This window comes from Camelus bactrianus, chromosome 10 (assembly GCF_048773025.1).
Source record: "Camelus bactrianus isolate YW-2024 breed Bactrian camel chromosome 10, ASM4877302v1, whole genome shotgun sequence".
Taxonomy (NCBI): Eukaryota; Metazoa; Chordata; class Mammalia; order Artiodactyla; family Camelidae; genus Camelus; species Camelus bactrianus.
In genome coordinates this window covers 24536068-24549625 of record NC_133548.1, presented here as the reverse complement: position 1 = coordinate 24549625, position 13558 = coordinate 24536068, and the positions used below count along the sequence as shown (strand labels likewise).

General features: G+C 46.3%; 1 protein-coding gene across 3 annotated transcripts in view; it reads left to right on the top strand.

The window, feature by feature from the left end:
* Positions 1 to 13558, top strand: part of KIAA1549L (KIAA1549 like) — a 238772-nt gene that overhangs the window by 160780 nt on the left and 64434 nt on the right. For all 3 annotated transcript variants that reach the window (XM_045523904.2, XM_045523903.2, XM_074372189.1), the window contains exons 11-12: positions 6014 to 6177; positions 12059 to 12249. In XM_045523904.2, the coding sequence (XP_045379860.2) occupies positions 6014 to 6177; positions 12059 to 12249 (355 nt within the window). The remainder of the gene's footprint in view (positions 1 to 6013; positions 6178 to 12058; positions 12250 to 13558) is intronic.

The window sequence follows — 13558 nt, the reverse complement described above, 5'->3', positions numbered from 1 at the left end:
TTGCATATCTCCATTGGAGAATTGCTTGTTTGGGTCTCCTGCTCTTTTTTGAATTGGGTTGTTTGTTTTTTTGTTATTAAGTTGTATGAGCTGTTTATATAAATTACACCTTTGTCAGTTGCATCATTTGCAAATAAAATAGAGTTTTAGTTGGCAGGGCTTCCCTCCTCCTGGGTCCTCACTGCCATGTCCAGACCATTTCTTCTACTCTTTCAAAATCCCAGGTCCTTTGAAGCTGCCCCCTCCTCACTGCAGTCACCTCTGGACCCCAAGCTGACCCCCACCATCCTCTGGAGATTTTTACCTGCTTCATTGTCTCCACCTCTCCATCGCTTCTGTCCCAGCCCATCCTCTACTTTGAAGTCAGTTCTGTGACCTCCTCACTTCTACTCCAGGCTTTGTGGTACTTGGGCAGAGATGGGAGAATTGGCTTTATTTGGAGCAAGAGGTGAATGGAGTGTCAGAAGGAGAGGTTGACTTTGCTCGGGGGACTTTGCTGATGGGAGTTGGTGGGGAACCGTGGAAGATTTGAGAGCATGGGCAGCAGAGAGAGATCACATCAGATTAGAAGGTGCATGGAGCCTTTTGGAAATAAGAGTCTAGGGATTATCTTGGATGACCTTAAAGGTTTGACTACGACTCAGAGAGCCAGGATTCAAACTCTGTTCTCCCTGGCTCCAAAGCAGCTGTCCTTCAATCTCACTTCTTTGTTTCCTTCAAATCCACTTGGTCCTCTCAATTCCTTTGTATAATAACTCACAACTTCTTTCCTTTTCTCCATTTCATCATTATCTTCTCTTGGGCTTTACAGGCGGTTCCCAGATAACTCATCCTCAGCCTCTTTGCCGTTTATGTACTGTCCACACTGTCATCAGTCATAATAAACACACAGGTTCTGATCTTACATCTACTCCACTAAAAAATATATAGTGGCATTCTGTTGTTCACAGAATAAAATTCTTAAAGTGAGTCTTCCAAGCCTGTCATAACAGGTGCTCGGTAAACATTCAGGTCCCTTCAACCTCGTCTCCAGGCTACCTTCCCAGCCACACAGCTTACCCTTCACTCCTCCACACCTGGTGCTTCAGCCTTACGAGAAGGTTCATTCTTCACATTCCCTGTTCCTCTGAAGCCTTCCCTGACCCCTGAAGCATGACCCCTCCCTCAAGTTCCCTTAGTTCTAGGGGCTCCCTTAGCCCTTATCCCAGTGGGGAAATGAGCTGTTTTCTCTCTCTTTCTTCCTCATGAGCTCTTTAAAAGGAGGTATCACATCTCATTCCTCTTTGAATATCCAGCCCCAGCTACTGCCTGGCTCTATTCTTGTGAAACCCACCTTTGCCAAATGCCTCTGCCAGGCCCTGAGTGAGGCACGTGGTTGGAAGACACCTGTGCACAGCAGTTGAGAGCAGAGCCTCTGCAATAAGACAAGAGACAAATCAGTGACCCTCCCTGACCTTCATTTTCCCCCTCTATAAAAGGGTGATATAAAAAACACTGACCTAGGAGAGCTACTGGGAGGATTAAATGAGGTAATTATTGCATGTAAAGGGTTTATTTACTATACTCCTGGGGCATCTCTGAAGCACATAATAAGTGGTAACTGAATGTCTAATTTATCTATAAGGTAGAAGGACTCAAGGAGAGAGGGAATGAAGAAGGAAAGATGATTTGAAGGTTAAGAGCCCATATCTTTCAGAGAATAGAGTGCTGTCAATGAAAATAGAGAGGAGGTTAGAGAGGAGAGGCACTTTTAGAAGGGAGGGGGGTTATTCAGTTTGCGCCATGTTGAGTTTAGGTGATGAGATATTAAGTGGTGGTGTTCAGAATCCAAGCCTGGATCTCGGGAGAGAGGTCAAAGTTAACACTATAGATTTGGAGAATGTTGTCTATACAGGTTAGAATTAAAATCTGGAGAAAATCTGAGAGCCTGGGGACGGAGTGTAGCTATCAGACAGACTCTGGGAAATGCCTTCATCCCAGGGTCAGAGGAGGAGGAAGTTAAACCAACGATGAAGAGGAGGAACAGAGATGTCTTCAATCCCATTTCCTCCTAATAATTTTGAAATCAGCCCGAAATGTAAATCTGAGGTCAGCACTTTGAATAGAGAGTCACAGTATGGAATGGACACCTTGTCCCTCTGAAGGGAGAGTGCAGCTTTCTGTGTGTTCCAGTGTCTTCTAAATCACTAGTTCTAGGTCTGACATGTAATACCCAACAGTGGAGTGTGTGGTGACCGTGTGACCCACACAACCTCTGGGTAATGGGGAACAATGACTTCTAAAGCAGAGGCTGCATTCCCATTGGAGGTTTTCACCTGCTGCATTTGCAGGATCTGGAGTGAGAGGCCCCTCAGAGAGCTTATCCAGCTGATGGAGGAGGGGAAGTTCTCCCCTTGCAGAGGCAGACCAGGGCAGGAACAGGTTTTCCTTATACGGCCATCAGACATTTATCTCAAAAAATATCACTTAAAGAAAGCCACAGACTGACCCTCTGGAGAAGGGAATTCACACTCATTCCTTCCTTCAACAGTTTTGGAGCAGCTGCTATGTGCCTGGCCCTGTTCTAGGCACTAGAGATACAGCAGTGAACGAAGCAGACAGAACCTCCGTCCTTGTGGAGATTACCTTCCTGAGTGGGCAGATCTACCAGACAAAATGATGAAGTCATATTTTAGCTGCCAGTAGTGCCACACAGAAAAACTGAACAGGGAAGGGGTGGGGGGACGCTGAGGAGATAATGACTGCGATTTCAAATTGTTTAGGGGGAGTGGTCAAGAAGATGATCACTGGGAAAGTAACCTTTGAGTGACCATCTGAGGACGCCTGGGGACAAGGTGTGAGACCCAGCAAGGAGGTCCCTGATGGAGGAGAGCAGCAGTGATGAGGTCAGAGGTGCAGCAAAGGCACCACGGCCACCAGAGCCCCGTGGGCCACAGCCACGGGGGATGTGAGCGGCAAGACTGTGTGGGCGGGGGCGCCACAGGGCTGAGTGCTCACCAGCTGCTGGGCTCTGCGCCAGACCCTGCCCTGCGTCCACTCACACCCGTTGTGAACTCTTGACGTTTTGACAGCCCCCAAAACAAGCTGGGAACTTTTTTGAATGGATTCCTTCTCCTTTCAACTTTTGCTCCACTTGAGAATAAGTTGGATTTTTTAAAAATTTTTTTAATTGAAGTATAGTCAGTTACAATGTGTCAGTTTCTGGTGCACAGCACAATGTCCCAGTCATGCATATACATACATATAGAATAAGTTATTTTGAGTTTAGATTATGTGCACCCTTAGACTTCATTCCCTCTGACAGATACTTTGTGTATGTGCCTGCACACGCATACGTGCACACTCACACATACACACTTCTATTCATGTGTGTTAACTCAGAACTAACTTAACTTGTGTATTTCAGAGAAGTGACTTTCTTAGTAGAAAAGTCTAACTTCCCTGAGGAGCTCAGTTTCCTCATCTGCAAACTGGGGACAAGAACAGCACCTGGACAAGGAGCGTGTCCCAGTGCCCGCTGCGCAGTGGAAGCTCAGAACGTATTGTCCCGTTTTCCTGTCCTTCTCCTGCTGACATTCTTGCAGATTCAATAACCATTTGTTCCTTTTCACCTCTGTACATGACTTTGTAGTTTTAGATCATTATGCCAATGAATATATTGGGTTTGGATGACTTCAGTTGACCTAACTTTACTATCACTTTGACTGTTAAGTGAATTTATTAATGTACATTAGATAAATTTATTCTCTCCTCATTTGAATAGAGCTGAAAGGATTTTCCACTCTGCACCAGGAAGGCACATATCCATCAAAACAATAAAGCTGAGTAAGAGTAGAACACATGTAAATATTTCACTCTTGCTAATGAAAAAAAAATTTATATATATTTAGGGTATCATGTTCTGATACACTGTACATTTTTCTCCATCAAGATAGAATAGCATAGCCAAAAAGAGGCAGACTGATATTTTTCACAGAAGCACTGAGCTTTAAAAAATGTTAATGGCTTGAAACGCACATATAAATACTGAATTACTTAAAGCAGTAGCAATTAAATGTTTAATGTCAACAGAAGCACATTGTCTAATAATGTGTTCAGAAGTTAATAATGTGATTAATCACCAATTGACAAAAACTGTGAAAAAGAAGTTCTTTTGTACTAATAGCACTCCAGAGAGCCAAGTGCTGCCTGAGGTGAGGCAGGTCTTAGCTAATGAGGTGCCAGTTGAAGTCAGGGGGTGGTTGAAGTCGGAGGAAGACCAGCTGGCTTCTCAGGCAGAGCCTCACCATATGGCACTGACTGGTGGGGTCTTTGTATTCCAGAGTCTGAGCCTCAGCTATTTGGGTCTAGTAGCCTCTAGAATTCAACAGGATTAGGAGGACCGACTTACGCTAACCAGACTTAGAAGAGATTGATATATAAACATGATAGGAAGTATTTCATTTAAAATATGGACTAGAACAACTGCGGAAAGCGAACTTCTCCTTTAACTGGCCGTTACTCTGTCTCCTGTATGGGAAGCCAAATTGTAGCAGGGATAATAGTATTTCAATTATACAGGCATCCAACTTTTAATTGAGCACTTACTATGTGCAAGGCCCCATTCTAGGCCCTGGGGATGCAGCAGTGAGGAAGAGACAAAAAACCTCCCTGCTCTCTTAGGGTGTACGTTCTAATGGAGAGGCAGGGGATGGGGGTGACAGATGTTGAGCAGATGTATACGTATCAGGGCAGGTGGTGATACATGCATTAGAGCTTCACCACTCCAAGCATGGCCTGGGGTCTGCTGCATGAGCGTTGCCTGGAAGCCAGTTAGAAGGGCAGGGCGGCCCATCCCAGCCCACAGAATCAGAATCAGAATCAGAATCCACATTTGAACAAGATTCCTGGATGACTGACATGCACAATGAAGTTTGAGAAGCACTGATTTTGGGAAAAAAATAGTAAAGTAGGATGGGAGGGGGTGGAGAGTGCCAGGGGCAGGGATTATTATTTTGTAGAGTACAGGGAAGACCTCACAGATATGGTGACACTTGTCCAGAGCCCTGAAGGAGCAGTGAGGGAGGGAGCCATGTGAATATCTAGGTGAAGAGCATTCTAGGTGGCGGAATAAGCTGGTGCAAAGGTCCTGAGTCAGGAGCATGTCCAGCAAGTTTAGGGAAGAGGGAGGGTGGTAGGCTGGAGCAGAGTGAGTTAAGGGAAGAGCTATAAGGGCTAAGGATGGTTGGAGGGGCAGATCACTTAAGCTCTTAACTATACCATTTGATGGGTTTTGACAAATGTATACACCTGTGAAACCCCAACCCCTGTTATGATATGGAATATGCCCCTCATCCTACTGCCTTTTGCAAGTCATTAATTCCAGCCCCATCCCTCCTAGAGGCACCTACTGTTCTAATAACACATTCTCCTACTGACAGTCGCTTTGGTTACTCTTTTTCACTCTGGCTCTGAGAACAGCCTGATCATTTTGATTAGACCAAGGTATTTCCAAGCCTCCCCAGCCAGCCACTGGGGGCTGGGGCAGATCCAACCATTCACGTATGTTTCATTCATTGCTCACTCAGAGGGTGACTTCACTACAATATTTAGAGTCATTTCTCTGTGGCCCTTGCCTCCTGACTGAGGCACTACCCTCATCCTCAGAGTTCTTCTTCCTTCTTCTCTTTGACTCATGGACATCACCAGTGGAGAAAATCGGTACCAGTCCTCTTCCTCCTCTTAATCATAGTGAAGGCTTGTATTTATGTATTTATTGATTGCACCAAAGGGGTTGCACCAAAGCATCACAAGTACCTTGTCTCTCTGATGCCTCGCAACATGATAGCCCCATTTTACAGATAAGGACCCTGAGACTCAGAGACCTTGAGTAACTTGCCCAAGGCAAGAGCCCCTCTGAGCCCAAACCCTCTTAACCATCTCATGACTTGGGACTTGGAGCCATTTTTCTCCCAGTTGCTTTCCCCGTCCTCGTGCTCTTTGTCACATGCTTTCTGCTGGCTCTTTCCCGCAGCCGTGGTGAAGAACCCGCCCAACAACCTGTGGATCATCGCCGCGGTGCTGGCGCCCATCGCTGTGGTCACGGTCATCATCATCATCATCACTGCAGTGCTCTGCCGGAAGAACAAGAACGACTTCAAGCCGGACACCATGATGAACCTGCCCCAGAGAGCCAAGGTACGTGGCAGAAGCCGTGAGGAGTAGGCAGGAGCCCTGGCCCCCGGGGGCTCTTGGCTTGTGAGGTCATTGCAGGCACCTTCAGAAACATCCTCACGGACCCTCGTGTTGAAGGAGACCCTTTATTTACTTTTTTGAATGTTCAAAAAAATTGTAGTAAAATGTACATAACATAGTCTACCATCCTAGCCATTTTCAAGTGTTCAGTATTGTTATGAATACTTGCAGTATTGTGCAACCTTTATTTTTATACTCAGGATGCAATAGCTGATGTTTATTGAATGCTCACTCTTTGCCATAAGTGCTCCTCAGTGGTTTACATGTACCCACTCAATCTTGGCAGCAGCCCTTTGAGAAAGAGCACTGTTTTACAGCTGAGGAAGCAGAGGCACAGGAAACCAGGAGCTTGATTGACCTGACGGGGGCCTTAGAGGTCATCTAAACTGATACCTTCCTTTTGCAGAGAAGTAACTCAAACAAGATGGCACAGTCAGTAAGTAGCAGAACTAAGGGTAGAACCAGGTCTCTTGGCTCCTAACGCAGGCCTCTTTAGGGGCACATCAGACTCTCAGAACTTTCCTTCTTCCATTGGCCAGAGTGGCTGATCTTCAGAGGCCGCCAGGACAGGCAAGCTGCAGAGCCTTGGCTGGGCAACCGTCAAACTCCAGTTCAGTGGCTCCACTGAAGCCTGGCCAGGAGTCCCGTCCAGTTTGCACAGCCTCCCCAGTGGCTGGGAGGGCAGTGAACTGAGGAAATTCCAAAGGCTGATTTTCTAGTCACGTAGCTCCCTTGATGACAGTCCCCGAGGGAAATACAACAGCCTGGGATACCCAGTGTTTAAATAATGCCTTACAGTTGGCTGGGCTCTTCTAGGTCTGTCCCCTCATTTGCTCATCACAGCAGCCCTATGAGGTGGGTCGTAGCCAGGGCAACTTTTGTTATTTTCATTTTACTGCAGAGAAGCCCAAAGGAAGGGGAGACGTGGGACTAGTCCAAAGTCACGTGACCAGCAGCAGAGCGGGGACTCAGGCCCCTAGCTGAGTCTTTGGACTCTGTCTATATTATATATCTTCCTGAACCCTGAGCTTTGGTGGGTAGGACCCTCTTCCAGCTCTGAACTTTCGAGCTGTGTCTGCCTGTGCAAGAACAAAACAGCAAATGGAATTTCACATCCACCGGAATGCATGACGTGGTGATCACCCTTGCTGGGAGTCACGCATGCCTAGCTGTTTCTGGATGATCACACCTCCTTTCAGCAGAAGAAATCAAATTAATTTTATCATTTATTAAACCAATTCACCTGTTGAGAAGCTGCAGCTTGATTAGATACTCTGTCTCATGAAGAGCCCATCCCCAAAGAATGTCATTCTGCGTCTGCTGACACAAAGGCACCCGCTTCCCAGACGCAGCACGATGCTGGTAATTACCCAAGCACTGAAAAATGAAACTGTTCCAAGAAGGGGTATTTCATTTCCATCTTAGCTTAGTTACAATCTGAGCCTTTCAGACATAACAGTAATTACCAGAATCTAATTGCAGCCGAGCCCAGGAATGCAGAACATGCCGTGCCGAGGTTGTAAATGCCATCTTTGTGTGATAGATTAAGCCAACATTTTATTAATTTGCCAAGATGAGTTGGGCAGCACATGATTTCAGCATATCTTCTGGCTTGAAAGCCATCTGAGGCTGGAACCAGATTCATGTTTGTGGATTTTCATAGCTCCTTTCATGTCCCTGCCCGGTGTATCGTGCTTCCAGAGATAGCCGGCTGCTGTTGAAAAGCAAGCAAATTTATGTTCCATGAGATGATTGAATGCACTTGTGTGAAGAGTAGTTGGTTGTTTTCTCCCTCAGTGAGGCTGGGCTACGCACTTTGATTTCCAAAGCCCTCTTATCATGGGAAGCCAGCAGGGTGGAACTGCCTCTTTCTTACCGCAGTCCTGCCGTTGCAACCCGGGGACACTGCAGTGTTTGTGAGAGGAGAGAGCTGTCTGCATCACTTCTCACAACCTGTGTGTGTATGAGTAGAATTCATTTAATGCCAAGTGACGAGTCGGAATGAGAAAGTTAGCTTTCGCCACCAATCCAGGGACCAGGAGGATGGTCTCCTGGTCTCCGGGGACACCACTGCGTCTTTAAGGATGCAGGCTGCGGTACCAGAGGACATGGCTGGGGATCCTTGCTGAGACTCACTGATAGACTTAGCATGCTAAGAGGAGGTGAGTGTGGCTGTCCCGGGAGCTGAGGCCAGGCTGTGCACTCCCTCACTCTTCTTCAGAGACAGGGTACCATGGATAGATCCCTGTAGCCATTGCTGTCAGCTGGGCTTCTGCAGGTGGAATGTTGAGAAAATGATCAATGCAGGAGGAGGACCAGGCATCATGCCTTTTGCCACCTCCTTCCTTCCTAGTTCACTTTTCCTTAATCTTTGTCTCTGGACTCACAGCCTTTCCCTAGGTTTCTGCTTCTTATAACTGAAAAGAACATGGCCCCCAGGAATAGGCAACCTTAAGAAAAAGTAGTCAGGGCCACATCCAGATGCAGAGTGGAGCTTGGGGGGCCTGCACTGGTTGGCATGACCTTCAGCTTGGGACGGGTTAGTCACCCCCTAAAGATGCTCAGCTGTTTCCTCATTCTCACACTATCTATATGACCCATACTTAACCTCTTTGTGCCTCAATTTTCCCATCTGTGAAATGGGAGTGATAACAGTATTCACTTGGTTGTTGTGAGGATTAAGTGAGTTATGTAAATTACTCTGCGTTGTGCCTGGTACGGAATAAATATTATATATAATTTTTTTTATTATTACACATACTTTCTTCTTAAATGATCCAGGTAACATGTCTACCTTTGCAATTATTGGAGATTATTTTGAGTTGATCATTTTATAAAACACATTAAAGCAATTATAGATATTTCCTGATGTTGTGTTAATGGTATTAGGGGTCACTGGTGTCTGCCCAATGGGCAGATAGTCTCAGGTGATTTTCAAGTTGATGGTTGAAAGACCACCATCCTGTCAGTCTGAAGAGTAAGGTACTGGTCTTGAGTCTTTCACCACTTAGCTATGTGATCTTCGGCAAGCCACTGAACCTCTCTGAACTTCTGTTTTCTTACCTGTAAAGTAAAGACTGTGCTGTTTGCCCTGCTTTCCCCCCAGGGTTGTTGTGAGGACGAAAGGAGGTGTCAGTGTTTTATAGGCTGTAAGTACTAAACATGTGCATGGATTGTTGTTATGAACTAGTAACAAAGGCCACCTTTGAAGCTTGTTATTCTTTAATGTCTCTCTTTCTGCTCACCCTTCATCAACCCAGTGCCATGAAGTATCCAGCCCAGTGTGAAGGCTGAGGGGCCAAATCCAGAGAGAGGGGGAATGAGAAGGACAGAGGAGAGCCAAATCGGCCCCCTCACTAGGTTCTGAGGACATCTTAGCTACCATTGCAGGCCCCCAATTCCTCCCAGACAGGCCAGGAGTCTCAAAACAGGAGCCAGGCCAAGAATGGTAGGAGATACCCAACCAAGATGGCAAGCTGCAGAAGGAAGGGAGAGGCCATGGGAAGAATCATCAAGCAGTGGTTGGAGGTTCTGGCTCTGGGTCATATAGTACTGGGTTCAAATCCTGGCTCCATCATAAGCCATCTGGGTGAGCCTGGGGAAGTTGCTAACCCTCTCCAAACCTCAGTTTCTTCGTCTTTAAAATGGAGAATCATAACAATACCTACCTCCTTGAACTACCCTTGAGGATGAAATGACATACTTTATGTATTCACTATTGTAACATTAATATCAAGTGAAGCTGAAGCTGTGAGCTCCTGGAGGGTGAAGGACCAGTTCTTAGTCATCTTTATATCTCCAGCACCAAGCCCAGTCCCAGCACAAGCCAGTGCCCAATACCTGGTGTTGGAACAAAACTAACAGGATAATGGAAGCATGGGGTTATGGCAGAAAAGTGACCAACAGGAGAGGTGAAGGGCCTTGGATGTCTTGCCAAAAAGTTTGGGTGCCATGAAGCATTTTTAATGAGGGAGTGACATGACCTGATATGGTTTTAAGGGAGGCAGCTGTGGAGGCCTGTCAAGGGTGGGCCTGGAAGGGATCAGAATGGAAGTCACAAGACCAAGGCAGGAGTCAGTACCACAGCAGGCCTGGAGAGGGAGGGCCAGCTTCTAGAAACATTTCAGCTGAATCCAGTTGGTGATCAGTTGGTCTCAGGAGAAGCAGGCCAGTCCGTATTGGAACGTCAAGTCATCCCAAGGCCGCATTCTGTATCACGTAGCCCCCGGGGAGGAGAGGGAAGTGAACAAACACTGTTTCAGAAATGCACTCCCAGCTCTTGGCAGAGAATGTCAGTGATTACCACGTGGGTCAGAGTGTGAGTGTCTCAGAGAAGAGGGAGCGGTGACCACATTTCCCAGGGTGGGTTTCCCAGGGAACTGAGGGAAGTGTCTGTGGCTCTACTACAGGCTGCTTGAAATGAGGGAGTTTTGCAGGATTTAGCAATAAAACGTCACCCTCTCCTGAGACCCAGTAGTAAGATTTGATGGGTTGGGCTACAGCCCTAGACCATTAAAATCTGGCTAGAGGCTTCCAGTTACAATTCTCAGCTAAATCAGCTAATAAAGGAAGAGCTTCTGATCATATCAGGTTCTGATAGAATCCAGATGATGGAGGTCAAGTTTCATCCTCAGATTTTGTTGAGTCACTGATGTCCTTTTCACCTGGCCTATGATTTCGTAGGAAGGCAGACAACATTAACTAGTATTAATTGAGCACGTACTGTGTGCTAGGTCCTTAGCTAAATGCTGAACTTGAATTTACTCATCTAATCCACACTGCGTCCCTTTGACGGTGGTTAAATATCGCTGTCACAGACATACACATTTGATCCTGCTCGCACTATTATATTTTACAGGTGAGGAAACTGATGTGCTGAGAATTTCAGTAACTTACCCAAGGTCACCCAGCTCATATGTGGCAGAGCCAGGATTTGAACCCAGACCGTCTGTTTGTGGAACTGTTGCTCTTAACCACCCCACTGTCCTGCCTCTGTGTTGTGCTGCGTTGGGGTATAAAGCAGAATAGAGACACCCACAGGAATTGTTTAAACACACTTCTTGGTTTTTTATTACCCCACTAATAAATGTCTGTTGGGTTTTGCTCACAGCTGCCCTATTCACTGGGGGTTCAGACATTGTGCAATAAAAGGATTGCTAATTTCCACAGTAATAAATTATAGGAGAGCCGGCCTGCTGAAGGGAGAGGTGTGGGTTAAAGAGTGATTCCATAAATTCCATTTTATTATTAATAATTGCACTGCCTTGCATGTGGTGGCACCTTTCTTCCCCTCTGTTTTCAGATCTGTGATTCCCCTTTAATACTCGAGGGTGGTGGAGGGAAAGCAGATACGATTATCTTCATTTCTCCGGTGAGAAAATTGAGGTTCAGAGTTCAAGCAACTGGGCAAAGTCACACACCTGCTATTACACAGGATTTAAGGGATGACAGAATGTTCCTAGGTAGGAGAAGGCAGGACCTGCTTAACGTAGCAATTAAGAGTTTCTAATTAGCAGTATTCAGTGACTTAAAATGAGTGGCCCTAAATCCTTGAAAGAATTTGCTCTCACACACGGATTTGCGTCTTGCTTACACTACTCATTTTTCTGAGTAAGTCTTCTCCATAGAGGTTCTGAGGCTAGGCAGAATTAACACAGATTCTGATTCTGCAGAGACAGAAATTATGGTGGAGATTCAACTCTTGTTCATGGGAAAACTAAGTTTGGTCCCATCACGTGCACTTTCCCGCCTGTCTTCTCTTAAAGCTGCCATGAGCGTCACGCTTTGCCAGAAACATGACGGCAAATCTGTTTCCTCTTTGCAGCCTGTGCAAGGCTTTGATTATGCCAAGCAGCACCTGGGCCAGCAAGGGGCCGACGAGGAGGTCATCCCCGTGACTCAGGAAACGGTGGTCCTCCCGCTGCCCATTAGAGATGCTCCTGCCTCTCAGGAAAGGGATGCCCCCCAGGACGGAAGCACCATCAAGACAGCCAAGTCCATTGAAACCAGAAAGAGGTAGGCACGGGGCCAGCGTCTGCCTCTCTGTGTCTGCATGAGAAATAATTGATGGGGAGAGCAGCTGAAACCCTCAAGTTAATTCCTCTGTTCTTTTTAAAAATCCCCCTTCATGCTTGTTTTGAATATTTGAAAAGGAAATGAAGGAAGAAGGTAAGAATCACAATCCCTGCTTCTCATGAGCCACCCTTTGTAAGGTTTCATGTGGCTGGTCAGCTACAATGGTAGAGGTTTAACTCATATTATTATAAAAATTTGACACTGATGTCACCCATATTTTTTAATTTGTCTTTAAAGCAGTGCCTTTGATTCAGAATAATTGTATTTTATCTGACAATTTATAGAGCTTCTAATTTTAGTTCAAAAACCATTTATTGAGTTTTTACTATGAACAGAACACTTTGACAGGCATTGGGGAGGATGATAAAAAGGTTTTGAGATTGATTCCTGACCCTGAGCATCTCATGATGGGAAGGTAGAGAGATGAGTCGCTGGAATACCAAGTATGATGGGCAGGTACCCACAGTGGAGTCTGAATGAAGTACTAGGGAAAGAGAAGGGGAAGCACTGGATTCTGATGAGGGACCGCGTGTTGGAGGAGGTTCTGTTTCAGCCGAGCCTTGAAAGGTAAGTGGGATGTCGGTAGGTGGGAAGAGAGAAAGCCATGTAGTCTGGAAGAGCTGCGAGAGATGCGGGACCGCCGTGCTCACTTAATGGTGGGTGTCCCTGGAGTTTAGAGTTCACGGTGGTTGGGATGTAGTGAAGGGTGAAACTGGAAGATGGATTAAGACTGTGGAGGGTGTTACCTGCCAGGCTAAGGAGTTTGACCTTTATTCTCTAGGCAATGGGAAGCCACCGAAAATTCTTCAGGAAGACAGTTATGTCCAGCCTGTATCTTAGAAAGACTACTCCAGTGGCAGTGTGGACAATAGATGGGAGAGGTTAGGTTAGAGGCCACGAGACTAGTTACAAGGACTTTGCAATCGCCTCACAAAGACGTAATGAACTCTGTGGCGAGCCCTGTTGTCTGGCTGAACCAGCTCCCATTGCCAACCCCTTTCTCCCTTGCCTGGGACTGCAGTGGAGGCTGGACAAGCTACATTCTCCTGCCCTCCTTCCCTCCCTTCACCTAACAGATTTGTTGATTGTGTGCTGTTTACCAGGCATTGGGGATACTACAGTGAACAAGACGACGTTTCTTCTCCCGTGGTGCATACAGTTTGGTGGGGAGAGACAGACAGTAAGCAAACAGAGAAATAGATCTGTAGTAGGTAAGGTGGTGATGAGTGTGAAGAAGAAAACCAAAGCA